Below are 27,919 nucleotides of genomic sequence, written 5' to 3'. Positions count from 1 at the left end.
CTGTATTTTGACTTTTGGGATCGACGACGGGGCTTTGCAGCGTTTTGGGGGCAAAGGGTTGGTTTCCAACGCCTTTTTGGGGGCCCCGCTGGGGGTGGTTTCCGGTGCCTTTGAGGGGGGCGGTTTCTAGCGCCTTTGGGGGGCGGTTTCCAGCACCGAGGGTTCTATCGGCAAGACAATGGTCAGCAACAATGGGAACAGCTGCGCGAATGCTGGGAGAAAGAAAAAAAAAAAAAAAATTGAACCGGATGTTTCATCTGATTCACCGGTCGGACCTCCAATTTGATCACTTTTCAGTCCAATTAACTGGATCAGATCAGAATTGTGATCAGGACCGGTCCAGTTTTTAAAACAATGGCTTTTATACACTCATATGAAAAAATTATAAAATAAGAATTCAAGTTTATAAAATACAAATTTTAAATTGTTATTTAAAAATAATTAATATTTTATGTAATTTTTTTGTCAAATCTACCTTTCAAATATTTTATTTTAATCATATAGGTACTATCTTTGACTGTCTTAGGTATTACCTTTGCTAGCAGAAAACTTGAATTATTTCTAGAAATTATTGTTTTATAATTATTTTTACATGATCATGAGAAACGTATTTTTTCTAAAAATTTTAACATTCGATCCAAACGCACCCAATGATACAACACCGAGGCCAAAACGAGGGAAACAATGAATGCTTTTTAATTTTGTGATCATATGAGAATTCAAATTAACCTGGGAGGTGGTGATGACTCCATGGCTAATCAAGATCTGGTTCTGATTGCTTGATAGCCACCTATGACACCCCATCTGCATCCGACCAAAAAGGAGAGAAAAAACGCCAAAAAGGATGAAAATAGCTAACAAACTTACCTATATTTTATGAGAAGTCATAACATCAATTTCTAAGCTTGAACGTCTTAACCAATTATTCAAAAAGACGAAACAGGCGTCCACCAAATTTTCTTATCAAATCCTCTCTTAATAGGGAGGCCAGTAGTTATCTAGATCCACACAATGGTCGACCATATTCATAAACCTACTGTTGTGTCCATTTCCATTGTTAACCTCTGCACCATACCCAGTCTGATCAGTAGGGATAGACCCACTAGTCAGCATGGGGGAAGTCATCATATGATCCTGTTGATTCATCTGCATGGGCTGAGGCAAAGAATTTGGCCGCAGAACTGGCTGTGTGGATGTCCCTCCAAGGTTTAAATTCAACCCGGATATCGTGAAGCATCCTCCTCCTAATGGGTAGTTCAATTGTGACTGGATTGGTAGGTTGAGACCCCCAGTTGATCCTCCTCTTAAGACCCTTGTAAGCTCAGCCAGTTCTGCATTACTTACGTAGTTTCTTCCCATGGGGAACTGGGAAGAATCTGCCTGCAGCATTGGTGGGGGCATGACGCTTGGACCTATATCAAGGCTGTAGGGATTCATCCCCCTTGATTGGTTTGATGGGTACTTCTTTCCAGCTGCACTCTTCTGAAACACACGGCAAACCACCCATTCATCCTGTTGAATCAACATGGGTTAGAATCGCAGTATAGTATCAAACTGCAGATGATAGACATAACTATTTTTTAAAATAATTTTCTATTTTTTAGATGAAAACATCAAATTGTAGTATACAAACTGCAAATATCAAGACTTTGGTAACTAATTTTTAAAATATTTTTCTACTCACCAAGATATAAAAAGGGGAAAATACATGTGGTTTCTAAATAGAAAACAGTTTTTAATTCTTAAAAAAAAAAAAGTGTTTTTAAATAATATCTTTTACTCGTTTTTATGAAATAATTATATAAATATAAAAAAAGTTAATTTAAAAACATGAATATTTTAGATCTCAAACACACTTATTTTACAAAACATCAAATAATAATTTTCAAAAACACTTCTCAAATAAGGGCATCCGGACTAAATTGAAAATGGTTGGGGATGACTATTCTTAAAAACTTATATGCAATTTTCTTTGATCTCTCTTTTAGGGAATCAAGTTTGGTTTTTTGAACAAGGGGCATTTCCATAATAGAGCTACTGCTGCAAATGCTATAACTATTGCTACTACTACTAAGTTGAGTGGTCAAATATAGTATGGGGTTGGGTGTGGGCAAAGTTACAGACATTTTTTTGGCTTTGTCATTTTATGCATGGATACAAACAAGGTCCTCAATTTTTTTAAATCATGGATTTACCGCAAATATGATACTGATGTTGGAAGAGACTTCAGAAAAAACAAGAAGTTCAGCTTATATGTTGGAATATGATATCTTACTATTATCATTGGTTGGTAGATTAATGGTCCAGTTCATTTATTCTCGATATCTTACAACTATATATGATGCCATTGGAAGCCAGAATGAATCGAAAATGGAAGTTAGTGCACCTAAAAACTAAGGGAAAGATGATTATTTTTCATCTTATCTTCATATTTATATTTTTCAACACCTAGATGAGTTGAACTTTACCTAACCCTAATTTTCTTTTGAAGACATGCATGTAAGTATGATAAGGATAATCTTACCTTGCTAGTTCTGAAGGCGGATTTTGAATGGATGCGATATTCGTGCATGACCCAATTGGTTTTTTCGCCTCTAGGAGCTCTTCCTCTGTAGAACACCAAGGTCTTCTTCATCCCAACTAGCTCAGAGGTCACGCTGTTGAAAATCTCCTTATCTTTCCCTGTGGTCTTCCAATAACCAGTGTTTGTGGCTCGGTTTGTTCTTACTCCAGTTGGGTATTTCCGGTCCCTGAGGCTGAAGAAATACCACTCCTTTTCTCCCATTTTCGCCTTCCCTAATCGAGAGAACAAAGATTAACTAGATCAGAAGATATAGGAAATTTTCCAAGTTTGTTTGGAAAATGAAGAATATGCTCTCTTTCATCACAAGAAATTGTGACTAACCATTGGTATATTTTATCATGATTTCCTCAGTGATTAATCAACCACTGTATTACTTAATTCCTTTTAAGGATGCAAAATCTGAGAGGTGTTCATGGAGAATATAAGATTGAAAACCGAAAAACTGGTTTAAGATGTTAGAATTGTGGTTGAATTGTAGACCTTTAAGGGAATATAGTCCTAATTAATTCTACATATACTTTAAGATTTGAAGTTACAAGAATTATATACCTGGAAGCTCCCATGGCTCACATTTGTTGAGATCAACATCTGCAATTGCCCGGCCTGTAAAAGTAGCATCTGATATCTTGTTTATGAGGTAACAAGTAATAAGCTCTTCGTCGGTGGGGTGAAACCGAAACCCTGGAGGCAAGGTTTCCTCCTTCCTCTCTTCCTCCATCTTCTCTTATCCTTGTCTTCTCCAACTAGCTAATAATCTTCTATACTACAAGAAGACCACATACATATACTGAAGAAACCAAAAGCCTAAAAACCACACAGAATCTGATCTGATGGAGTCTTCAAAATTTCATCTCCTGTCATGTGAAACACAATTGTCATCCATGGCAGACTCTGAACCTCTCTTTGAATTTTGATCAAACTTTCCTTGTGATTTCAGGTACTAGCTATATACCCCATATTAAAAAAGAAAAAAGAAAAAGAAAAAAGGAAAAATCATGAGCTTAGTAGCTTACTTGCATGGCGAGCTAGAAGAAGAATTCCTCCATTAGAAAAACAATGTTTTTGGGTATCTTTTCTAACATAAATTTCAATGGATTGCAGGGGTGATCAATATGGGATAAGGTTGGTGTGAGAGTTTATGAAACTAGCTTTTCTTGCTTAGCATGCACCAGACGTTTGAAATTTAAGCTTCTGGGGTTTGAGAAGGAAGGGTGTGCTTCTGAAGCTCTCACCTACTATGGGCCTTCACCTTCAAGGTACTCTGGCCAGGTCAAATACTAAGGCTAATAAAAAGTTAAACAAAGACTCATGGAAGAAAACCCAAAACCACTACTGTGGATGGTAAATTCATCATTTTGGACTTGATTATCTAGGGTTTCCATGGTCATGCCCTTTCCCCAAGAAAAATACACACAAATTAAATTCAATTCCCAAATTATAATTTTTTGTACAAAATAAAACCATGGTTCTAAATACAATTACATGCCAAATTAAATATGCTACTCCAATTTTTCAATGTCAAAACATTTCTTCTCACAATAAGAGTCCATTTTACAGTAATTTTAAAAAGTATTTTTAACTTAAAAAATGTTTTTGAAAAAAAAAATCAAGTGTTAAACAAAATGTAGGAAACGTTTTAAAAATTTTGAAAAATCATTTTATAGTATTTTTTTGGAGAAAGACTTAATATGCTTGTACGATTGTTCAATTCTCTCTTTTTTTTTTTGCTATTTTTTATATCTGCTCTTTGACTATCATACGAGATAAAGAAATTATTTATTATATTATATCATCAGGGTAATGATGCATCACTCGGTTGTTGCTTTTTATGAGGCACAAGCGAGAGAATTTATCACGGAAGCAAAAGAACTATTAAAATTGTACACTATCAAAGAAAAAACTTCTACTAAAAATGTTTTACGTAAAAACACTATCAAACCATGATTTTAGAAAACGTTTCTAACTTTTTTAATACTTAAAATATAAAAATTTTCATGTGCTAGAAATACAAAAAACGCTTCATAGAATCACTATCAAACGCACTCTAATAGTACATTTAGTAATGATTTTAGAAAATATTTTTAACATTTTTAATACTTAAAAGGTAAAAATTTTCAAGTGTTAGAAATATTAAAAACGTTTCAAGAATCATTGTCAAATACACTCTAAGTGTATATATATATATATATATTTTCCTTAGTTTAAACTAATTTGATATCGTATTAGGGTTTTAAATCAACTAATTTACACATAAAAGAAGAATAAAAAATAGAAATAATAATCTTTATTAACTAGCATGGAACATAAAATCATATATATATTTGAAAAGAAGTTTTTAATACTTATAAAGGATGAGACGACATGTTCTAATGTGTACAATGGTTCGATCAAAACAGATATTATTTAGATTGTTGTCATATGTAAATATACCAAATTTTAGTAAACAATTCTGTAATATTGGAGAACAAAATGTAAATCGAATGAATAATATACCCGCTTAGATTCGGACCAAACACCGCCCTGCCAGCCAACATGCCACGTGAGGGTGGGTCCCTTCACCAAGAAACCCGAGTCGTCACCCTCTCTCCTCTCACCAGTGAACTACTGCCACATAGGCAAAATCCCCAGCCACGTGGGACCAATAGACGAAGACTAAAGAAAAGATCCAAAAAGACTAGCTAGGTCACAGACTCACATGAAAGAATGGAGAGGATCTGGGAGTTCCCCTGAGACGCGGACCACGGTGATAATATAATGGGATCCGTATTATTATTTCAAGGGAGAGAGTCTCACCTTCCCTGACCATCTTCCTTGATTCCCTTCTCTTTTTGTTCTCTTGTTTTGGTTTCTTTTGTGTGTATACTCATTATTGCTATTATTCAAACCAAGTTGCATTCTCTCTCTCTTTTTAAATCTTCCTCTCATGTTCCCCAAGATTTGGTTCTTAGCTAGCTCTCGTTTGAATTTATCTCACCTATACCATTGCAGTTTGACAAAAACTTTGGTGAATCCAAGGCTACATTCACAAATGTTAACATAAAATATCAACCTTTTCTCTGCCTGGTTTTTCAAGCACTCAATATATATAAATCTTGGAGCAAAAGGGTAAGGATGAAAATGCATATTTGAAGTGTATATGTGCATGAAATGTGTGTTTAATTTCTTTGATGATATGGCTTTCGGGCTTAGCCCTTGATTGGCAGAGTGAGGGGGGACTTGGCCTTCTCCTTTGATGATATTACAAACTGGGATAGTTTACAATTCTACAGAAGATACAAAAGAGCCTAAATTCCCACCCATTATTCAATGTGTTTAATTTTCCTGAAGACCTGTCTTAGGACATATAGTATTTTTCATAGACAAGCATATCAGGTCCTGAGATGAATGGACAAGTATATACACCATTTGAGGATTGAGTAAGAAGAAGCTTGGTCACGCGTTCAACATAGATTTAGTGAACATTTAGTCAGTTATAGGTCTTGTTTGAATATCGGTTTTAATGTTGAAATGAGGAAGGAGACAGCAACCACCAAAGCCACCTTTTAAGGCTAAGGAACCATAAATTTGAGCTGTACTTCATTTTCCCTTCATCTATGCATCCTTGATATATCAGTCCTGAACACTCTAAATCTATCAGTACAGTGAAGCAACAAACACCAATCATCCCAAATTCGTAGTGTAGTGTCTTTCTTGTTGATCACAATCATAACATGTATATGTTTAATATTAATTAAGTCCTGCTCTAGCTGGGAGCATGGCTCATATTTAATTATACTTAATTTCAAATGTAAGTCTGTTTGGAAAATTGTGTTTTAATTTCATCTCTTTGAAAAGTGGATTAGTTATGATCTTGGAAAGATTTAGAGGTTTATATAGCTAGCAATGTATTATTGAGACATGGTTTCTAAGAAGTTATTAAAATAAATAAAATGAGTAGCCATCTATCACAATCTTCTGTTTACTTATTGAACACTTCAAACATCCAATTTCCATTAGAGTCTTGATCATGTCTAGCTTTTCTCCAAAGGCCACCTACCCTTTACAAACAAGTTGCACCCATCGCAACTTATTATACTAATTACTAGAAGAAATACGTGGTTAAAGGGCATGCTTGGAGATTTAACAAAAGAAGAATTATTCATGATCATTCACTATCAAAGAAATTAAAATCCATCAATGATGAATGGCTCAAAAACCCTAGATGATGCATGGTTCATAAACCATAGATGATGCACAAACGACTGTAATGAAACTTATAGATCAAACCATATATAAAGTTTCTTTCTGCTTAATTTTGATTTTGTTGGTGCCACCAATATTCTTTTGTGTTCAAGATCTCCAAGTTCCGTATGCTAATATGTTACTTAATTTGCCCTAAATTTTGTGAAGATGATAGTTGTCCATAGAGCAGTTGTTTGACGCTTGTCCATATGACTGTCCCCTAGAAACAAATCAAAGACCTAAATTAACTGGTTTGAGAAAGAAAATCATACACCTGCCTACTTGTCGTGCACTTCGAATTGTAAAAGTACATTTCAATTTTGATATTGTTGTTGAAATCTCTAGTAATATATATGAAATATAACAAAAATTAATCAAAACTAAACTAACCGCTGATTAAAAAATGACAACTAGGGTTATAATGCTTGAAATACTATCTAAAATAGTTAGGTAACGATAATTGAGGTATAAAGGGAAGCACGGAAAAAATGTGTAAGGCGACTAATCCACAATTAACTTTAATTGTCTAAATTATTTCATTTCTTAATGTTAGTTGCAATATGTTTAGTCATAGACGAAATCACTTAAACCACGTTAGAATCATCATCTTGGTAACGTAAATTATAAACTAAACTTGCGTGCCCGTTCATATAATTGACGTGTAAATAATAATAATTATTATTCAATACCTTCAACGACACGATAAAAGGAGATGTGTCATTTATCGTTTACTCCAAACAAGTCGCTTTTGAAATCCAATAATTTTGCAACGACTCCGTCGACTCCCATGATGAAGCAGTTGCAAGGCATTTTTCAAGAGAAGACTCTCTAGAAGAAGTAAGATCAAACCCTTGTTAGCTAGACATCTTACAGAGAGATCAATATTCATGCTTGGTAGGCTACTTCTCAAACACTTCAAAATATAAAACTCCATAGAAGCTGAATCAATAAGCTCAAATAGTATTGCATATTGGTACGTTTTTCTTGGTGAGCCAATTAACTTCTAGCCCTAAACCAATGATTAAGAAAATTTTGAAGTGTGAAAGAAGTTCAAGTGGTTGGAGTAAGGATGCAAGAAAGGGATTAAAAATGGTGAGAGTTATGTGTTGCTAATCTTTGTTTCCTAAAGTGGTGCAATATTCAAATGAGTAGTTGCATGTCAAGAGAAGTGAAGTTATATATCGTACCAATAGTCCTCGTTATATCAATTTCACTGTACTTCTACTTACTGTCCACGTAAGTTAGGAGTGTTTCTTCTACATTTCTTGTCCACAAACCCTAACGTAAACCTTTGATCATATATTTAGAAGCTGAAGAGGCCAAATTCTCTAGAACCTTTCAAGTTTCATTGCTCTGGGAGACAAACCCAGATATAGACTTTAACCAATATTCATGGTGTTTTGGTCATTTTCTTTGGACCATTCATCATGTTATGATTGTTTTAAGAGTACTCTGGTGTGTGAAACGACCAAGTCTCTATGTATATGGTGTATGGATGGAATGGATGGAACTCATGTTACTATTTCTAGTCAAGGCTGAACTCAGTTGAGTCATGTCCAAAATGGTTATTCTGATCAAGATGAGTGAGGCCATGTCACAAGATGTCCCAAGTTCGCCCATGATTGATATGACGAATCATGGTGAATACATTCGAGTCATGATGGAGTCAGCCTATATGTATATTTAAAACTCATATAAGCTCCAAAGCTTTATTTTCTTAAATATGGACCGTCAACAATTACTATCCCAATTTGCACTCACCTTAATAAAGTGGCCAAGTCTATATACACAAGTTAAAGTATCGTTGCAATTTAAAGTGTCTTTAGAGCCATATCTAGAACGATTATTGTGGAAAGAGGGCAAGTTACAAGATGTTCTAAATTCGATCATAATATATTTGGTCATATCTGATACAACTACGCCATGGTCTAACAATTGAGTCATGAATAATTTAATTACATCATAATATTTACGTTATATTATTAGAGATGATAATGGATGGGTATTTTTGGGTCTACCCTAATTTGGCCCTAAGCAGATGAATTTAGGAATTAAAAACTTAATTAGTTCAAGAATATTATTTAAAACTAAGCGTAGGTCAAGTATTATACTATCCCACATGCTCTACATTCTCTAATTATGTATAAAATTATTTTAATTTTTTGTTAAAAAAGAAAATTCTAGTTTAGTTATTGAAAAACAACTAAATATAAAAATAATTTATTTATTTATACATTATATTTATTTTAATATAAAAAAAAAAGATTTTGAGTTGTTATAAATATTGAGCTTATATGAACTCAAAAGTCATATTTTCCTAATTATAAATCATAAAGGCAATGTTTGGTTCTTGAAAAATATTGACAAAAGAAAAAGGATGCTAGAAAAAAATAATTTTCTCATATTTAGTTTCATTATAAAAAATACAAAAGAAAATCAAATATAATTCAAATTAGTTAGAAAATTATATACTTTAAAATTATTTAATATTTATATAATAGATTGAAATAAGTTAAATGAGTTTAAAGAAATATATAAAAATAATTTATAGAATTTAAGTTTATTTTTTTCTTTTTCTCTCTATTTTCTTTCTTTTACATTTTATCTTAAATTATTCTAAAACATAACATAGACTATACCAATCATCTTAACCAATAATGTTAGAAATTTCAACTCTCTACTTTTATTATGAAAATTACCATCCCAATTTCTACATTGATTAAAGGACTATAGTGACCTTGAGCCTCCCAAGCCTATGCATTCATTATTTGATGAGGAATTGACTATAAAATTATGTGTTTTTAGAACAAAAGCGATTTCACATTGAAATAATAGAATTTCGAATATCATAGACCAATCCAAATGCATACTTTTATTATATTTAAACAATATCAAATATGGTAAGTAAACCTTTTGTTTTATTAATTATTGAATCAATCATGTTCATAAAAGTTTTTTAACTTTTTAATTGACATATTATACGTATCGTCTAATACTAATTCAAGATGTCGTAAAAAAAAACTATCTTAGAATCTTTTAATCAAACATGACTATAATTTTGAGACTTTCTAATTCCCCAAAAAAAAAAACACAAAACATAACATGTCAATTTGCTTAAAAATATTGAAAACGTGACATTCCAGAAACTTCTAAGTCAATTGACTCTATAATTTTGGAACTTTCTAGTTCTCGAAAAAAACATAAGACACATTATGTCAATTTACTTAAAAATATTGAAAATGTGGCATTCCAGAATCTTCTTAATCAATTGAATCTATAATTTTGGAACTTTCTAATTGTCCAAAAAAACACAACACACAACATGTCAATTTACTTAAAAATATTGAAAGTGTGACAGCCCATAATCTTTTGATTCAATCATTGACTCAATTAACATTTGGAATTTTCTGAATCAATAAAAACCCAAGATACAACATATTAATTCTACTTAAAAATATTGAAAATGCGGTAGTATTATTTCTTTAATTAGTGGTCTAATCATTTGTTAAATTTTACTATCTTATTGAACAGATTTGGTAATTATAATTTTATTATTATTATTTGGTAAATTATATAACAAGAAGTTAAGAAGGAAAGAGAAAAAGACATTATCTATGATTTTCCAACCAAACCTACATAAATCAACTCCAATTTTGAGTCCAGTAGGGAGCGTACCTGGATGGGCTCAAAACCGTATGACTAAAGGCCCGAAGCTGGTAGTAGGCCTCACACTGGGCCTGGGCCCAAGAGTCCTGTGGGCCTAGAGCACAAACCAATGGTATTTGCAAGTTCTCTGTCCTCTGTAGATCGATTAGGGTTCCGAACTCTGAAGGGAGGGTGAGCCGCTCAGGCGTTCTTCTGAAGCTCCTCGTCGTCGTCATCGTCGACCATTGGCACAAGGTACAGAGCAAGCATGAGGCTGAAAATCTCTGGTTTTGAATGTTCCGTTTTCTTTAATTATGCGTCTCTGCTTCTGCTCTTCAACTTCAATAACAATGCGAATTGAGATGTAAAAGGCCACTATAACTCTTGCGCTCTGAAACTACTAGAGAACAAGAACATGCCAATCAGAATATTATTGTTTTCGGAGTCACAGCGGAAAAGATCACAAGATATCAAATGCATGTTACTCTCTCTACGGAGAGTTTCTGAATGTTTTTTGGTTATAAAGGGAAGGAATTTATTATTTTTTCCAATATGATTGGGCAGAATGATTTTTTTTTTTTTTCATTCAAGTTCTTTGACATTTGCCTCTCAGAATTTTCATTGCTGAATCATTTTGTGTTCTTTTTTTGGATTTTTTGGGACGAAATTTTCACTTTGTTTCTAACTTGAATGCATTACATATTTCTCCTTCCCATTTTTAGGGCATTACGTCCTGAACTGTTTCAGAAAAAGGAATGTTGGAGAAGGAGGGGCATTCGAAAATTAGCAAGTCTACTCATCTACCTCGGAAGCGATTCTACCGAGCACGAGCTCACAGTAATCCACTGAGTGACTCTCATTTCCCGGTCCCGATTTCCCCTTCTCATGTCGACTATTCTGTTCACTTTCCTCAGCTTTTTTCATCATCGGATGAAGGGGGTGATTCCAAAAAAATCGAGTTTGCGGATGTTGGTTGCGGTTTTGGAGGGCTTCTAATTAGTCTTTCCACCCTCTTCCCTGAGACTCTGATGATTGGGATGGAAATTAGGGATAAGGTGACGGAGTACGTCAAGGAACGGATCTTGGCCTTGAGGGTGGCAAACCCGGGTCAGTACCAGAATGTGTCAGTGGTTCGGACTAATTCTATGAAATACATCCCGAATTACTTTGGTAAAGGGCAGCTTTCGAAGATGTTCTTCCTGTTCCCTGACCCTCACTTCAAAGAGAAGAACCATCGTCGCAGGGTGATTAGCACACACTTGCTAGATGAGTATGCATATGTTCTTGGTATTGGTGGGATTATCTACACAATTACAGATGTGGAAGAGCTTGGAGATTGGATGAAGGATTGTTTGGAGGGTCACCCTATGTTTGAAGCCATCACAGAGGCAGAACTTGAAGGAGATCCAGTGGTAAAGCTCTTGAGTTCTGCTACAGAGGAAGGGCAAAAGGTTGCTAGGAATGGGGGACAGACTTTCCAAGCGGTTTACAGGCGCATTGCTCCATCCCTATGATGCAGAAGGACACCAAAGAATGTCAGAGCACTATAGTTGTATCGGCATGTTTGTCTAATTTTGCTGCTCCAAAAAGGCAAAAGCAATTTTTCAAAGAGATACTTCGCTTGTTTCTCAGTTTTCTTCTGTCAGAAGTAGTGTTAATGTGGATCGTAAACAGCAGTTTGGCTGCATTTTACCAATATTATAGAAGGAAAAGCCATTACAGTTAATTGAGAACCCACCAAAGAGTGATTTTTCTCTTTAACCATTGATTCTCATGCATGCTTTATTTTCCCCTCTTCCTGTAAAGCACTTTTCAATATGTGACAGCAGGGTGTAACAGCTCATTGTTTGCTAGGACTCGCAAGCAGACAAGGATAAATTAGAACCGGGAAGATCTTCTTTTTTAATTTCTCGGGTGACACTAGACAATCAGGTATGCCAACTCATGAGGCAGTTACAAGTTCTTTTTTCTTTGTCTTCTATGAATCTATTATCTATCGTTGTTTGTTCTATTCATGCCAATCTATTATCTAAAGTTGTTTGCTCTATCACCTCTATTCATGTCATGGGTTTCTTATTTGAAAAGGTTTTGGTTTTCATATACTGGCTTATTGATTGAATAATTTCATCTTTACTATTGTGATTGCACTAGTGTTCTCATATGTTCTTGTTCTTAGGCTGACAATTTCTTAGACCAAATGGAGTACATAAAAAGAAAATGAAAGTGAAAAACCATGTCCTAACAATAAGGATGACTCTTCTAATAGCAGTTCCCTCTGAATTATGAATATTTCCATGATCACAACCATTCATAAACTATGCCATATGAGGCGCATTGGACAGTCAGTCCATAATTCATGAAGTCCATCTACCAGAAAAGACCTAATCTTCTATGCACCCCTTCCATCAATTTCCATTTCCATGTGAAGTTTAATAGCCATCCATCAACTTTCCCCTTTTCATTTTGGAAGCTTCTTGCATGATTTCAGGGAGAATAAGTTCAAAATTAACAATGTTTCTGTCTGGCAGCAAAACACTTAAAAGGGGTTTCTGCTTAATATTATTTTTTATGCAACCTTTAAGAAAGAATGCAAAGAATGATAGTCCTAAAATGACTTGCCATTTGTGGCCTTTTGTTTTTAGGGATCAAAAGATGTTCTCAAACACCCATCATCATTAAAAGAGAGGCCTACCAAACCACGTAGTTATAAAACTTTCCACTAATTGATTTGAAACAACCACCATAATTTTCTCAAGTGGTAAGGCATGGGTTTTATGGCAGTTGTTGTTTGCCCTTTCTAATGTGTCTTGGGTTCTCTCTTATATGGTTAGAGAGACCCTTTTAGGTTGACATGGTTCTTTCGTGGGCAAAAAATGTAAGAAGTCCTGGAGGACAACCCCCTTATGTATGTTTGGACAACTTAAAAGGAAAGGAACAAATTTGCCTTTGAAAACGATGAGCTTTAGAACCAAAGACTAAAAAACTCTTTTCTTTGCAATTTGTGGTCATGGACTAAGTTGTTTATAGATGATGGTCCTTCGTCTTTAATTAGCTTTATTGATTGGTTGGGTTCTTGTTGAGGGTGAGCATTGTTTTTTGTAGCCCTTCCTTTTTCTTGGTTGTGCCCTTTGGTATTCAGCATATACTTTGGGATGCTTAGTTGGCAGCTCCATTTTATATATACACTTTAAATTTACCTATTTAAAAAAAATTCTCAAGTGGCTCTCCTGGTGATTGAGTTTTAGTTTATCCAGATGACAGGAAAAGAGAGTTTGCTATGTAACTGGAAGGGTCCCCAGTAGGTAACTCTTATCTTAATTATGGTAGTTGTTCTTTGAGTAATCCTAATTCCTGAGGAAATAGGAAGTGCAGAATCCCTTTCAGACCATGGACTGGTTCAATGTGAGCCTTCTTTGTTGGATATGAGTTTGTTATTGAGATTGAGTTTTCAACCTTACTTGAAGGTTTAAGTGAGACTCAAACCACGAAAGCTCTGAGTCCCATTATTGTAAAGAATTTCATAGATCCTTGCTGCTATGATCACTTGAAATTGGAGACCCGAGAAGAGATTTGAAAAGAGGGAGGAAAATCATCTTAGAATGTACTGCCCTGTTCTGCCTTCTAATCTTCTATTGGAATGGAATATCCCAGTTCTGGTGCCCTATCTTTTCACCATTGATATAGATCTATATAACCTCTCAAACAAAGACTGCCTTAACAATTTACATATAGTAAGTAACAAGTGAATTGCTTGGTTGAGGTTGTGATCTGCTTGGGTGAGGCTCTGGTAAAAGATTCTGAAATTTTGACATGACATGATACAACAGTAAAGGCAAGTATGCATTAGAAACACAACAGAAGTCAACGAGTAGTCTATAAACCATAAGATCCCAAGGGGGAAAAGGAAGAGAAAGAAACGAAACTTGCAAAAATATGCAGAGCTACCAAACAAGTGAATAGAAATGCATGGAACAATAAAGAGAAAATAAAAGTCAAAGATTTAATTACCATGTCTCTGTGTTATTTTTGCTCTTGCTATCCACAAGTCAAGCAGGTTTCATTTCCATAACTTAAAGGTCCTGTAACACTATGGATCTCCCTAACAGAAACTCAATGAAAGGAATTATTCTGAAATCTGATCACCCTTCCAAAACCTCGAACCAGTGTGCTCACCTGCACTTGAAATTCCGTTTTCCCCTGATGGTTGAGATGGGAAGCGATATTGGGGTGAGAAGGGAGAAAGAGGGTGGGTGGGTAGTGCAAACTGGGAGTTGGAACTTAATCCAGCATCCATGTTGTCATAGATACTTCCCTCCCTTCCTGGCTGGTGATGGCTCTCAAGAAGCTCCTGCAAATGGGAAACCCAATTCCAAAAAGGAGGAATCATTTTGTTAAATTAAATGTGAACCTCTGCATGTTATTCCCTACTTTTACATTTTTTAGGATTGGTTTAAGAGAGTAAATGTTGGTGGAGATCAAATTTCTCATGTTCTTGGGACAGGTTTAGCATATGCTAAAATGAGCAATCCATATGGTCTATCTAACCAGTAACTGCTGTCCTATTTGCCCCATGGAAAACTACCAGCTCCTGATAAATATTATATATGGGTCTAGAGAATACAAAACTTCCTCATAGAACAAAACTGTTCAAGATTAGGATGAAATCTACCTCAATGAGCTGTTGAGCTGTTTGGAGCTGTGAGGTTGTGCCCCTCACTTCTAGAATGTACTCGTCAGGTAGGCTTCTATCCTCTTCTATTGTGATGATGGATCCACTCGTCCGACGGATGTGGTCAATAGTTTCGCCAGCAATGCCAATGATATCCTTGGCAGCTGAGAAAGGGATTTTTATTCTTTCCGTTCTCTGAAACAAATGTTAAACGACTAGCTACAGCAACAACAAAATCAAGCCTGAATATGACAAGACACACAATTGCAAAAAGTACTTGTAAAGATGAACCAAAAAATAGAATTAGATAGGCTGAACCGCCAGGGAACGCTCCCTTTGGGTTGTGTCAGATCAAATTTTGATGGGTGGTCTTTGGATAATCAACAGGTGAAATTTGTCTCTAAACACGGATATTAGGGGGTCCAACTTGAGGATTCTAGCAACGTTTTGAAATGTTTAAAGCTGGCCAATGCTCAGTCTAGCATATCTTCTAATGAGGGATATTCTCTGGTTTTCCCATCTTGGGCGGCTAAGAAAGAAATGTGTCAAAAGATGTGAAACAACATATATAATTTACGAATAGAAACAAAACCCCAAGGCTTTGAAAGCTTGAGAAATATAGGACATGTTTGGAAACTGTTTTTACAAACAGAAAATGGTTTTTTAGACTGAAAATAATAATATTTATGGAACTTGTTTTGAAAAGCAGATATTTCCTAACATATTATCATTTATTTTTTGAGAATATTTTTTAAAAAAAAATTATACAAATATAAAGAACAAAAATAAAACACTACATAAAAGTGTTTTTGTTTTTTTATAAAAATAACATTTGGAATCATGGTAGAAATGTTTTTTAATACACTTCCAAATAAGCCCGAAACAACTTTAATCACCAGAACGCGAACAAGAATGAAAAAAACCAACCAACCAACCTGAGCAGGCGCAGCGGCACGGTCAGACCTCCTCAAGGGTAATCCACCAAGCACAGGCTCTTGGGCATACAATGAGGAATAAGAGCTAGGGATTTTTGCCTCCACCTTGGCTTCATGCCCCAACAAGGGAAGGGAATACATGGAATCAGCTCCAGGCTGATGGGCAGGGGTAGAATGATGCAATGAGAGGCTTTGATCGGCCTGCGAGATACCAGTCTTGCACTGATAACAGACCATCTATTAGTACCCAGAACTCATAAATATTAAAGTTAAACCCATCATCCTAAGTCATAAACTCACCTTTTCGCTGAATGCCGGTATGACACTGCTGTCTACTAAGTACAGCCTCAGATGATACAGTACTGCTTCCATTGCTGCCATCACCTTCAAAACCTGACCCTGAATTTTTATGATTCTTTCATCCGGGCTCACATAAAATGGTACTCCTGCGCAACCTAGTAAGAAAAAAAAAGGTAGTTAATGTTCGATTGTGAAGTCCGAATAAGTTTTATTACATTTTGTAGAGGATGTTGGAATCGAGCTCCCTATTGAGCTTATGGTGGTCAAATCACAAGTTTGCCCTTATTAGATTTTAAATCTTTTATAATTTAGGGTTTCGTTAGGGGGAGAAAAAGGGTTTGCAGCCACAATAGTAAGGAGAAAGAGAGTTTCACCATTATAGCTCTTTATCTTTGTTTTATTAGTGAATTTTCAAGTATTGGTGTGTTCCATGAACATAAGAATCACATTGATTGTCAAACCATGTTAAAATCTGTCTTTTTCTTTATTTCTAATCATGTGTGTGATTGTGTTTAACAGTTAAATCTAGTAACCAATAACTACAAGAGTTTGACAAAATTTGTTTAAAGCAAACCTCGTGATAAAATCCCTACTGTGGTGCCTGAGCTTTCTTCGATTGCTCTAACTCTTGATCCTTCTTTTCCTATTATCGAAAGGGCTTGTGAATACCCTACTAAGAATGTCACCGAGCTTAGTTTAACCTCAGAAGCTTTTGAGCACATCCCATTGCCATCAATGGGGTACAGCCCAGTAACTCGCTTGAATACTTCTATTACAGCTTCCATTGCTGGGGATAGCCGTAAGTGTGGCTGTTCCTTCGCCGATATCAGTACCTGAAACGAAGAGGAAAACTAAATATTTAAGATCTTGGTAATGGGGAGGCTGGAAACAAAGCTTAAAAAATAAACTATGCTGAAATCTCTCGTTTCTTGTTCTTTCTCTTCTCCTAGTATAATACAGAAGTCATAAAGAAGTCTTTCTACTATGAATCCTTTTTTTGATCATATATCCTTGAAAAATAAAATTCTGAAACTCATGTCTAACTTTAGACAATGATAAGTTTTACAAAATTGATATCCTGTGACATTGATTCATGGTGTGTAGGAAGAACTTTATCTCTTCCAATCTTCTGCTATAAAATGGAAACCATGTACTGCATGACAAAAACCATAGCAACATGACTCAAGATTGTGACATGTATGAAAAAGTTGGTCTGAGCTGGATGGCTTGTATGTATATCAACTTTAACCATATGCATGTGATCAATTGATGATCACTACTATTCAAAGCTAAATTTTCAAAAAATGTGATAAAAGCTTGGTCCACATTAAGATGGTGTGTTCTTGCATTAAAACATGTGACAAACCAGTATCAAATAAAGAAGAATTCAGGTTGTAACATAATGAGAAAGCTTTGATCATGGTGGCCTTAACCCTAAAAATTCTCTGGCTTAGATGGCAAACATTGATCAGTGTTTATGTTGAACTCTTTTATGAGAAGGGGTAGTTCACATGGATGACAAGGTGTCCCCATTAGAAAGGAAAGGAGAAGAGCATAGCAGATTAAGAGGTGAGTGAGAATGAATTAAAAAAAATTAGCAGGAAGGAAAACTCAAAAGATAATAATGAACTAAAAATTAAGAAAAATAATACCTAAAATAACAAAATCTTGAGAAGCCAAAATTTCTCAAATAATAAGCCTTTAACCTTATTTAAGTATGAGCATCTTTTAAATAAGAACTAAGAGATACAATATGACTAATGAAATGATGCTATATTATATATATAAACCAATGAGATGCCATTGTGTATGCACCGACCAATAGCATATTGTCATGTGTGCCCTTAGTGATTTTATATGAGAAGCATGTGGTGACAATGACAAATGTCCTGCTAAGTAGTCTCACATCCTTTTTTTTCAATCAAAACAAGCTCAACAATATATAGGTTGATATTGCCTCAATGGGTCTCTGATTCCAACCACCAAACAAAGATTGTTAAACCATTTCATAAACTTGATGGTTGGGCAAGCCTTGCCTACCACCAAATTACATTGACTTGTGTTGAGCTTATCATCAAGCTACATTGAGTCGAATTAGACTCCTCAAGCCCTACTCTTAACTTAGACAGACAAAAAGCAAACAAATATCCTTAAACTATTTCATAAGTTTGATGGTTGGGCAAGCCTTGCTCACCACCAAGTTACATTGAACCTACCGTGTCGAGCTTATCATCAAGTTACATCAAGTCCAATTAGACTCCTCAAGCCCTATCCTTAACTTAGACAAAAAGCAATTGACCACTTTGTTGCCAAGCTCTTTCAAGGAAAGTATTTACAATTCCTCCTCATGAATGAGTGTAAAGGTTATTGATAGGGATGATCCCTCCTTTTGTTACAATATATCAAGTGAGTGTTTCCACCCTCATAAGGGAATGAGACTTTCCTCAGCATCTACCATAGGCTAACAATCATAACAAGGACATTTACTTAAAGATAGAAGTTTGCACTATGTTGTCACCTTATCCTAGTGCAATGGAGAAATGGTAGGCTAAAGCTTCAAGAAACACTTCATGTAGGTAAAGGCATCTCCATTAGGGAAACCCATCAATGTCCAACATCAAAGGAAGTGTCCACACCATTAAGCAAACATGCCATAGTAGACAAGATACATTTCCTTGTAAATTCACATATCATTGATAAATTCCAATATCAACACCTAGAAACTAAATACTTTTCAAAGAAAAAAAAAGTATTAGTTGACTTGGTTTAATTAAATACAAATGAATGCCACATTTAGAGCTATCCAAAATAGAAGCTAGTAGATATATGTTTCCGTAATATTAAGTAATTATTACTTTCCAACTAAAGAAAGGATAATTTATGAGACAAATATTAGAATATTTTTTTGTGATTGGTAACACCAAATGTTCATAACCAAAATAAATTGGCAAAAGCAAGGTGTCAGAGTGTTAAAACACTTGACCTAGAAAGTCTTATGGTTTGGGTGCTGGAAAGATCCACACAATTTTGAAAAGATGTTTTAGAATTAAAAAAAAAAAAAAAAAACTAACTAGAAAAGATATAGTTAGTATGTAAAAACCTAATTTGGACGTTTGAGCAAGAAAGCGACTATCAGTAACATTTTTAAGTAAAATTTTGCATTAAAAAATACTCATATGTTTCCTTTACAATATTATAAACCACCTGATATGAGAATGTTATGTTTCTTAATAGCCTAATGTGATTTCAAGTTAGTTAGGGTTCATTATATTGGAGTCCTACGGAGAAAGATGTGTCTTACAAGCTTATAATTATAGAAGATAGTTGTCGAATTTTTAAATGGGAGCTAAACCAAGAATGAAATGACTAAACTTATGTTTCAAATAGCAAGGAGATTGAGTTGTTTTGGTTATCAATGTGATTGAGTAGTTTTACATTGGATGTAATGTAGGAGGATGCCTACATTTATCAGGGTAGGCCCTTGGATATTTTCCACTTGCAATTGGCTTATAATACTTTTTTTTGTGCACATTGGGGTGTGTGTTCTTATGTTTTGAACTAGTATTGGGTTTAAAAGTAGAAAAGTAAGAATATTGTGGTAGGGGAACATGAAAATTTTGGTAGTTTTGAATATTCTACTTGAGTGTAAATTAAGTAAATCAATTTCGGAGCAAAGGCAATTGGTGGATATTATCATCTTCTATTGTTCCTAATAGAAGGAGCTTCTCATAAGGTATAAATTGATTTAGAGCATATTTGTAATCTTTTTTTTTTTCTTTCTAAACTTGTTCAGATATTATCTTACCCTTACCCACACGCCGGTTTATATACAAAAGCAAATAAATTTTGTTTTTTCATTTTTCCTTTTATGAGCATATATTAAATAAAAATATAAGTTTAGTTCTCATAAAAATAACATACAAATTTTTATTCATTTATTGAAAACTTAAAAAAATTATTTGAAAAATTTTAAACAAGAAATGGAGGATATGAACATTTCATATTCCTACCCCACTATGCCTCAATTCAAGTTTGAGACCAAGATGTCAATGCATTTAAATGGTCATGACAAGGTCATGTCATATTGAGACATGTTATCAAGCTCTTCTTTCAAGACTACAGTTGTTCTAGAATTTTATATTAAAACTTTTGTGAAACACTAGTTTCTCTTGAGATTAAGGATGGTAGACTTGTTTTCATTAAAATTGCTCTTTCTATCCATCCAATCTAATTATTTAGAAAAGTATCAAAGATATTTTCTTTAAATGGATGGAAAAGAAAGGCAAAAGGTTTGTTTGATCAAATAGTCAATAGTTTAAACCAAAAGGTGGTCTAACGATTATAAACTTGTTTATTTCTTAATAACAACTTACTAGGTAATAGATTTAAAGATTCATAGATGAGAGAGATAGATTGCATCAAAGAGTACCTAACGATCTCCCTTAACTTGACGTGTGGCACTAGGCATGATCCTCATCCCAAAAGTTGTATTTATCAAACAAGGTAAGTCCAACCAACAAAAATCCTACTAGTGTTCAAAGCACAGGATGATTAACCATGTCATGCTAGTGTCTAGTTTTCCTTGTTAATTTTTCAAAAAGACAACTTATCGTTATTGTCTACATGTTCAATTCACAATGCAACCAAACTTGATGGTGTATCTAAAACTTTAGTTATCAATTTATATTTTGACATTTTTCTTTACTTCATGTGTCTTTATTGTTGATTTAACCGTCAAAGACTCCATATGGCAAGAGGCATATTTTATAGGTTTGGAGTCATTCCTTTTTTCACACATTGTCCAAAGCCTCACTTATAATTAAGTTTGATTCTCGATTTTAACAATATTCTTAGGAAGACATAATTCTAGTTAGTTAAGAGTTAAGAGTTTACTATCCAGAAGAGGTGGGATACTTTCCACGTTTTACTAGTATTCTCGTAGAAAAATTCTAACTTAAAACTTAATGTGAGAAAAGATCACTTAAGGATCATTTTCAAGTCTTCCCATCTTGACATGTTATCAAAAGAATTTTATTACTAATTATTAGAGCTTGTTTGGAAAGATCGTGTGAATATGAGTTTTATCATAACTTTAGAAGCTAGTAGAAGGATGTAGTAGGGTAGGTTCACGAGGATTCAAGGTGTGTCACCCTTCATCCTAACACCACCCTTGAAGCATTACTTACCACCACATCATTGATTTGTGGGACCATTAGTCTCAACAAGTGGGGCAAATCAAAGTAAGACAACTTTTTTCCTACATTGCATTTCAAAATTCATTCTCAATTTGATCAAGAATCATATTTATAAAATTTAGAAAAAATTATGAAAATTCAAATTTTCCATTGATGTGGTAGTGTACTATTTTCATGGAATGGTGGAATGATTGAATGATACTTGAATAACGTTCTAATGAAATGAAGAGTAAGAGAAAAGCTAGTTACATCAAAAAAGAAAGGTCTACTATAACAGTACAAGAGTGGCAGATAATAGGTTTTAGTTGAATAGTAGATTGGGAATAAAAAACGAAAGTGAGATGATAAAAGGAATAAGGCAATGTATACTAAAGCAAAATCCTTAACCCCTCGCACTACCAACTTATCCTGGGTTTTGAAAATTTCTCATACTTAGCCCTTTCTTGTGTATATTACCTAACAAGGTGAGTTATGTGAAAGCCAACTCCATTAATGGCAACATTTATAACATTTATAGAGTCGATAAGGATAATAAGATGTTGTAATTTAGAGGAATTTATAAAAGATAAACAATTTTAAATTAAATCTTTCACCAATTGTTTTTTTCAAAGTATTCATCTTCCTTCGTATTGATGGTTTAGAGATTTGCTTTTGTACTCAAGTTGGGGATTTTTTCCTTTATAAGCACTTTGAGCTTATTTTGGTTGTTGATAAGTTGATGCAAATGAGTGGGATCTAAATGAAACAATATACTTTATGAAAGCAAGACCTAAAGCAAACTAATTATATTATTCTCTAATGGCTTAATCTTTTTTAGCCTTACTCTTCTTTGCTATTATGACTTCCCTAGAGCCTTTGGTGGCATAGTCGAGACAACATAACCTTTATTTATACTTAGAGATGGCAATACATTTGACTTATAGGATAACCCACTCCACCTTACCCCTAATAGGACAGGTATGGGGAGAATTTATTCATATTCAAGATGGCTTTAAGAAGGTTTCGAAAAGATGAATTAGGTTCACGGTGGATTTGGTTTCATCCTAAACCTAGTTTGCACTACTTATATGCAAACTACACTTTTACCTTTCATCTTTTTACATATCCTTGGAAAACCCTTTATATAAACTCTTTGAGATTTCTTCCTACTTCATCTTTGTTTTTTGTTTGAACCATGCTTCCCTCACCTTCTTCTTCCTCCATAACCTACTCCAACTTCTCCTTATCCAAATCATTCTTCATTTATGATATCACAATCAGATACTCCTGTCTTTGCTTCTTCATCTCCACCCATGGTAGTGCCACCCCTCCTACCCTTGCCTTAGCAATGACAAAACACACCCATGTATAGTTCTTAACCAAGTGCTCCCAATCGCTTCGCTCGTTGGTCTACCGGAGTACTCAGTACTTGTTGACAATCCTTAATGGGTTTTTTTTTTTTTTCAAAGCAGTTGAGGTTTTTTTTTTTTTAATTATGAGAAAATGTAGGAAAAAGAAGTAGCACTAAATATCATAGATTTCACTATTTATCTTGATTGAGATAAGATTTTTAGATATTCCCCTTTTGTAAAATGAAACAACATAGTATAGTATTTGAGGTTTGCACATATCACAAATTGGTTGAAACCCATATTTAGTTTGCCTGATAAAGCAATAAAGTGGATGGTTTGGATTCAATTATGACCCTTGATTTCTCATCAAACAATCAAAGTTACATGTTTTTGCATTTGTTGAATATGAGTGATCTTTATTTCCTAAATGAATAGAATTTGTAATTAAAGATGTTAACACTTTTTGAATCACCCCCATTGTGTTCAAGGAAACTACTTACCTTGTGTTGATACATAAAAGAAGGTTCCTTTGAGTGGGCTATGACAAGAAGAGCACGAGTATCTATCAATATGAAGAAAAATCATGTAACAAAGGGGATTCTTATTTGTACAAATAATACTTTGAACTTGAAACGAGCATGAATAAATTAATGATGTTTCTTCATCTTTTAAGTTCTTTTGTTGGACTTGACGAAAAAAAATGGGATCACTTCTTATGGACTCATTGAAAATGATTTTGATTTAGTTCACGATCTATTAGAAGTAGAAGACGCTCTGATGGGATCCTCATGAACATGAAGGATTTGCAAATAAATTCAACTATCTCTTCATACTATGCCACAAGTTCATTTCAAGGATGAGATCTTTCATAATATATAGAGACAAGGTTGAAACAAGGGTGACTTGTCATGAACCACCATGGTGTTATTCCTATTTGTACTTGCACGAGGTTTCCACCCATACCAATAAGAAAAACTCATTGAAAGCAAACAAGTTACCGAAGATCGAGACCAATGAACCTTTAATGGTTAAGTCAACAAATGGTGATGAGTTGAGTTTAATGTTCCCTGTGTAGTATTGGAAGATAATTACCCTTCATTCATGAGTCTAACCTCCTTTTATACTTGAATAAGTATAAATTCGTGAAGCATCATATAATTATGATTGATTTGTCTCTTCCAAACTAATAAACCTAAGATGGCTTATATATGTATCCATATGAAGAAAAATCATGTAACAAAAGGGATTCTTATTTGTACAAATAGTACTTTGAACTTGAAACGAGCATGAAGAAATTAAGGATGTTTCCTTATCTTTTGAGTTCTTCTGGCGGACTTGACGAAAAAAATGGGATCGCTTCTTATGGACTCATTGAAAATGATTTTGATTTAGTTCACGATCTATTAGAAGTAGAAGACGCTCTGATGGGATCCTCACGGACATGAAGGATTTGCAAATAAATTCAACTACCTCTTCATACTATGCCACAAGTTCATTTCAAGGATGAGATCTTTCATAATATATAGAGACAGGGTTGAAACAAAGGTGACTTGTCATAAACCACCATGGTGTTATTCCTATTTGTACTTGCACGAGGTTTCCACCAATACCAATAAGAAAAACTCATTGAAAGCAAACAAGCTACTGAAGATCGAGACCAATGAACCTTTAATGGTTAAGTCAACAAATGGTGATGAGCTGAGTTTAATGTTCCCTGTGTAGTATTGGAAGATAATTACCCTCCATTCATGAGTCTAACCTCCTTCTATACTTGAATAAGTATAGATTCATGAAGCATCATAAAATTTTAAAAAATAATAAATAAAAAAAAATCCTAGACCACATGGATGTCTAGTTTGGAAATTATTTTAGTTGAAATCAACTACTCCAAACTCTATAAGGGTTGGTGGCTTTGATGAGTATGCCTCTACATTGAATTCTTAATGCTTATATGCTGTATTTTGTTCCAAAAGTTCACAAAAATTTGACGATATGAACCAGTATCTTTGCCCCTGCTAAGTAAAACCAGAGAAAAAAACAAAGAGGGAGGGAAAGAAAGAGATCAGAAATGATACAAATCCTTTCTTGCAACAAGCTCTCCACCGTATTCAATGAGATATCCACGCCAGAACTTTCCCCACTGTTCTTTGTTGATCTAAACCTTCAATTTATGAATATGTTGTCCAATATTTTCTCACTGCAGCTCCAATGAACTTCGAACTAGCCATATCACTCTTCACCGGCTAGCAAAACGACGACATAACCTTACAGTGATCTCCTTCATCATTGAATTTCAAGTAAACAAACAGCCATAACATTTTGCTAAATCTGAGAAATCAGAATCTTCCACACAAGACCCAAAAATTGGCCAAATGTTATGAAACCTTTCCAAAATTTGAAAATTTATTAAACCCCCTCAAAATTGTAAACCTTGGCCTATCCCACCAAAGTACAATGAGGGTAGATAAATTCTTAAATAATTTATAACCAATATCAAATGTTGAGGTACCAATACAAATTCAGAAAACCAGACCATTTGGTTGCTTTGAAATTGCAATGGAAACCTTAATTCCAAATTCTACTAAGACAATTTTCCTAGCAAACCATTGAGTTTGGTTTACAAGATATTTTTCAATTTTTTTTTTTTATTTCTTGAAAATAGTTTCATTTTTTATTTTAAAGTAATATAGTAAAATTTCCAATAATTAGTAGAATTGATATATTTTAATTTATTAAAATTAATTATTTTTTTTATAAAAAAAATGTCCATAAATAAAATACTTAATACAAATCAAAGTAATAACAACATTTAATATATATATATATATTTGATTACATCATCACATTCTAGAATAATAACAAACAAACCTTATAAAGAGAAAAATAAATATGTAAAATACATTGTATTTATTCCTAACAAAATATATAATATAATAGTTGGTATAAGATCATGATATCATTATTAATGTAATATAATAATTTGGTATAAGACAAACGAAATAATTTTAATAGATAAGAAATTAATTTCTTTATTGTAGATGAGGTAACCTATTTGAGTAATAATTAAGTTCCTAAACTTAATTATTAAATAATATAATATATGATATAATAAAATATAATTATTTAATTAATATTACTAAATATTTCATTGAAGCAAAGAAAGTTAAGTAATATTTTTATTATTTTTATATTGTGGGTCCCATGACATGAGTCATCCAACTCTCCGCAAACGTTTTTCCTTTTTCTCTCTTTAAAGAAAATTTTGATGTTTTCAATTTTATTTTAAACTCAAATTTTCCGAGAATGAAGATGGATTTTGATTAATGTTTTCTAAATCTAAAATAAAAAAAATCCTCAATTCCAAATCACATCCACACTCAACTGCAAACACCCTCGGTTTTGACGATCTTCACAGGTGAAATTAAAAAAGAAAAAAAAGGAAGGAAAAAAAAAACACAGACAAACAAGCGAAAAGAGCAGACAACAAATCAGTCAGAAAACAAACACAACAGATCAGCCAGAAAACAAACACGCAAGTTTTCGTACGAACCGATCGGAATCGCAAAAACTAAAAAGAAAAAAAAGGCGCGGAGAAACTCTCGATCCAAACAGTATCGAAAGGAGGAAACGGAGAAAATTCTAACGAAGGAGATTACAGATAATTAAGGCAGATAACGAGAGATTGAGAGAGAGAGCAAACTGACGATGCAATCAGTGGTTCCGGCGGGAAGAGAAATGACGTGGATTCGAGCGCCGGTTCCTTCGGAGATCCTCTTGATGATCTTCCCTTCGCGCCCGATGATGGAGCCGACAGCCGAGCCCGGCACGATGAGTCGGAAAGCGTTCTGGCCGGGCCATCCCGGCCACTTCTCCGCCGGTTTTCTGCCGCTTGCTGAAGCTGCTGTGGGATCCACCGAGGCCATTGACAGCGATGAGATGAGGAGGAGGAACAGGTGCTGTTGGTGTAGTAGAAGTGGAGAGTGTTGTGAGAAGAGTAGAGAGACAGCGAGGAAGTGAGAGTTTATATGGATTACTCTTGTAAGAAACGTGGCGGATGTGGGTCCCACTCCCCCACTTCGCTCATTTTGAAACTTTTTACGGTAACGTGTACGGGATGGGTCGGGTCGATAGAACCCAACGACCCGAAATCTCGGGTTACAATGAAAATGGGCTGTATTGTAAGGATAGAATCGCCTTTTGCTTTTTTTAAGAATAGAATTACTTAGCATGACGTCATCACATTAAAATTTTATTGACCGACCAACATCAATAATTTTTGCATTTAAAATTATTTATTATCACTTTAAAATTATAATTTTGTTGTAAAAGAAGAAGAATTGAATGAGAAATAATGGGAATAATTTGTGTCAATTCTATTAATAAAGCTACTTTCTTTAGAAAGTTGGAAAAGGTTATAAGCAATATTTAAAATATATTATAGAATAGACGATCATTCATCTTGATAGATTTGTGTCACAAATATTTTATTTCATAGCATTTTCTCTTAATTGATTCAAAGATTTTTTTTTTTTTATTCCTATGTAATTTTCATGTATGTGAATACAACTCTATCTTCATTTTTATCTAAAATCAATCTTATAATTTACAATCAATATCTTATGGAACCTTTTTTGGGCGAATATTTTTCTATGGAAAAATAGAGTATTTTGTTAAATTTTTTATTAATAACTTTCACGCAATCTTATGTTTATTCAAAAATTCTTTCATGTATTATATTAGGTATCAAAGAAAATCCATTTTGGCTTCAAAATGAGTGCTTATTCCGATGAATAAATGAAAATGTTATCTTGAATATGTCTTGTTAAAATCTTACTAAAAAAACTTAAAATAAAATATATATATATATATATATATATATATATATATATATATTATGACAAACCTCATCACATAGGGCCTTCAAAAGTAGATGAATGTTACAACCTCGAAATTTTCTATTATACTTAGAATCAAGTAAGTGTATGAACATTTCTACTTGAACTAGGTAAGTGCAATAAAATTTCTAACATTTTTACTTG

The 27,919-nt window shown here is 34.0% G+C and overlaps 3 protein-coding genes across 5 annotated transcripts; 1 reads left to right on the top strand and 2 right to left on the bottom strand.

The window, feature by feature from the left end:
• Positions 1-841: 841 nt before the first annotated feature.
• Positions 842-10,571, bottom strand: LOC100259270 (protein CUP-SHAPED COTYLEDON 2). 2 transcript variants are annotated; one of them, XM_010650140.3, is made up of 5 exons: positions 10,481-10,571; positions 7,495-7,633; positions 3,134-3,438; positions 2,525-2,796; positions 842-1,512 (listed from the first exon to the last, which is right to left on the bottom strand). In XM_010650140.3, exons 3-5 carry the CDS (start codon positions 3,300-3,302, stop codon positions 976-978), a joined length of 978 nt encoding a protein of 325 aa, XP_010648442.1. In that variant the 5' UTR covers positions 3,303-3,438; positions 7,495-7,633; positions 10,481-10,571; the 3' UTR covers positions 842-975. The 2 variants fall into 2 exon arrangements, with proteins under 2 accessions (XP_010648442.1, XP_002280812.1); XM_002280776.4 differs by lacking the exons at positions 7,495-7,633; positions 10,481-10,571 and adding an exon at positions 3,598-4,197.
• Positions 10,348-26,870, bottom strand: LOC100242157 (RNA-binding KH domain-containing protein PEPPER). Of its 2 annotated transcripts, none has more exons than XM_019219162.2 (7): positions 26,585-26,870; positions 16,929-17,187; positions 16,355-16,509; positions 16,055-16,276; positions 15,120-15,314; positions 14,459-14,798; positions 10,348-10,850 (listed from the first exon to the last, which is right to left on the bottom strand). In XM_019219162.2, exons 1-6 carry the CDS (start codon positions 26,801-26,803, stop codon positions 14,574-14,576), a joined length of 1,275 nt encoding a protein of 424 aa, XP_019074707.1. In that variant the 5' UTR covers positions 26,804-26,870; the 3' UTR covers positions 10,348-10,850; positions 14,459-14,573. The 2 variants fall into 2 exon arrangements, with proteins under 2 accessions (XP_019074707.1, XP_059592156.1); XM_059736173.1 differs by lacking the exon at positions 10,348-10,850 and adding an exon at positions 14,041-14,247.
• On the top strand, positions 10,611-12,176 carry LOC100247530 (tRNA (guanine-N(7)-)-methyltransferase). The gene is made up of 2 exons (XM_002282981.4): positions 10,611-10,705; positions 11,173-12,176. The coding sequence occupies exon 2, from the start codon at positions 11,206-11,208 to the stop codon at positions 11,962-11,964; it is 759 nt and encodes a 252-aa protein (XP_002283017.1). The 5' UTR covers positions 10,611-10,705; positions 11,173-11,205; the 3' UTR covers positions 11,965-12,176.
• Positions 26,871-27,919: the final 1,049 nt, after the last annotated feature.

Source organism: Vitis vinifera, chromosome 4 (assembly GCF_030704535.1).
Source record: "Vitis vinifera cultivar Pinot Noir 40024 chromosome 4, ASM3070453v1".
NCBI classification, from domain to species: domain Eukaryota; kingdom Viridiplantae; phylum Streptophyta; class Magnoliopsida; order Vitales; family Vitaceae; genus Vitis; species Vitis vinifera.
Note: the sequence above shows the minus strand (reverse complement) of the source record. Positions and strands in the feature narration are given on the sequence as shown.

What these genes read in the sequence shown, in the direction of transcription:
- LOC100259270 (XM_010650140.3), bottom strand. Translation starts at nt 3,302, where the DNA reads ATGGAGGAAGAGAGGAAGGAGGAAACCTTGCCTCCAGGGTTTCGGTTT. An exon ending in TGAGCCATGGGAGCTTCCAG is followed by an intron (nt 2,797 to 3,133) that starts GTATATAATTCT and finishes TCTCTCGATTAG; the next exon opens with GGAAGGCGAAAATGGGAGAA. An exon ending in CCGCCTTCAGAACTAGCAAG is followed by an intron (nt 1,513 to 2,524) that starts GTAAGATTATCC and finishes TTGATTCAACAG; the next exon opens with GATGAATGGGTGGTTTGCCG.
- LOC100247530 (XM_002282981.4), top strand. Translation starts at nt 11,206, where the DNA reads ATGTTGGAGAAGGAGGGGCATTCGAAAATTAGCAAGTCTACTCATCTA.
- LOC100242157 (XM_019219162.2), bottom strand. Translation starts at nt 26,803, where the DNA reads ATGGCCTCGGTGGATCCCACAGCAGCTTCAGCAAGCGGCAGAAAACCG. An exon ending in CCGGAACCACTGATTGCATC is followed by an intron (nt 17,188 to 26,584) that starts GTCAGTTTGCTC and finishes TCTTCGTTTCAG; the next exon opens with GTACTGATATCGGCGAAGGA. An exon ending in TACCGGCATTCAGCGAAAAG is followed by an intron (nt 16,277 to 16,354) that starts GTGAGTTTATGA and finishes GTCTGTTATCAG; the next exon opens with TGCAAGACTGGTATCTCGCA.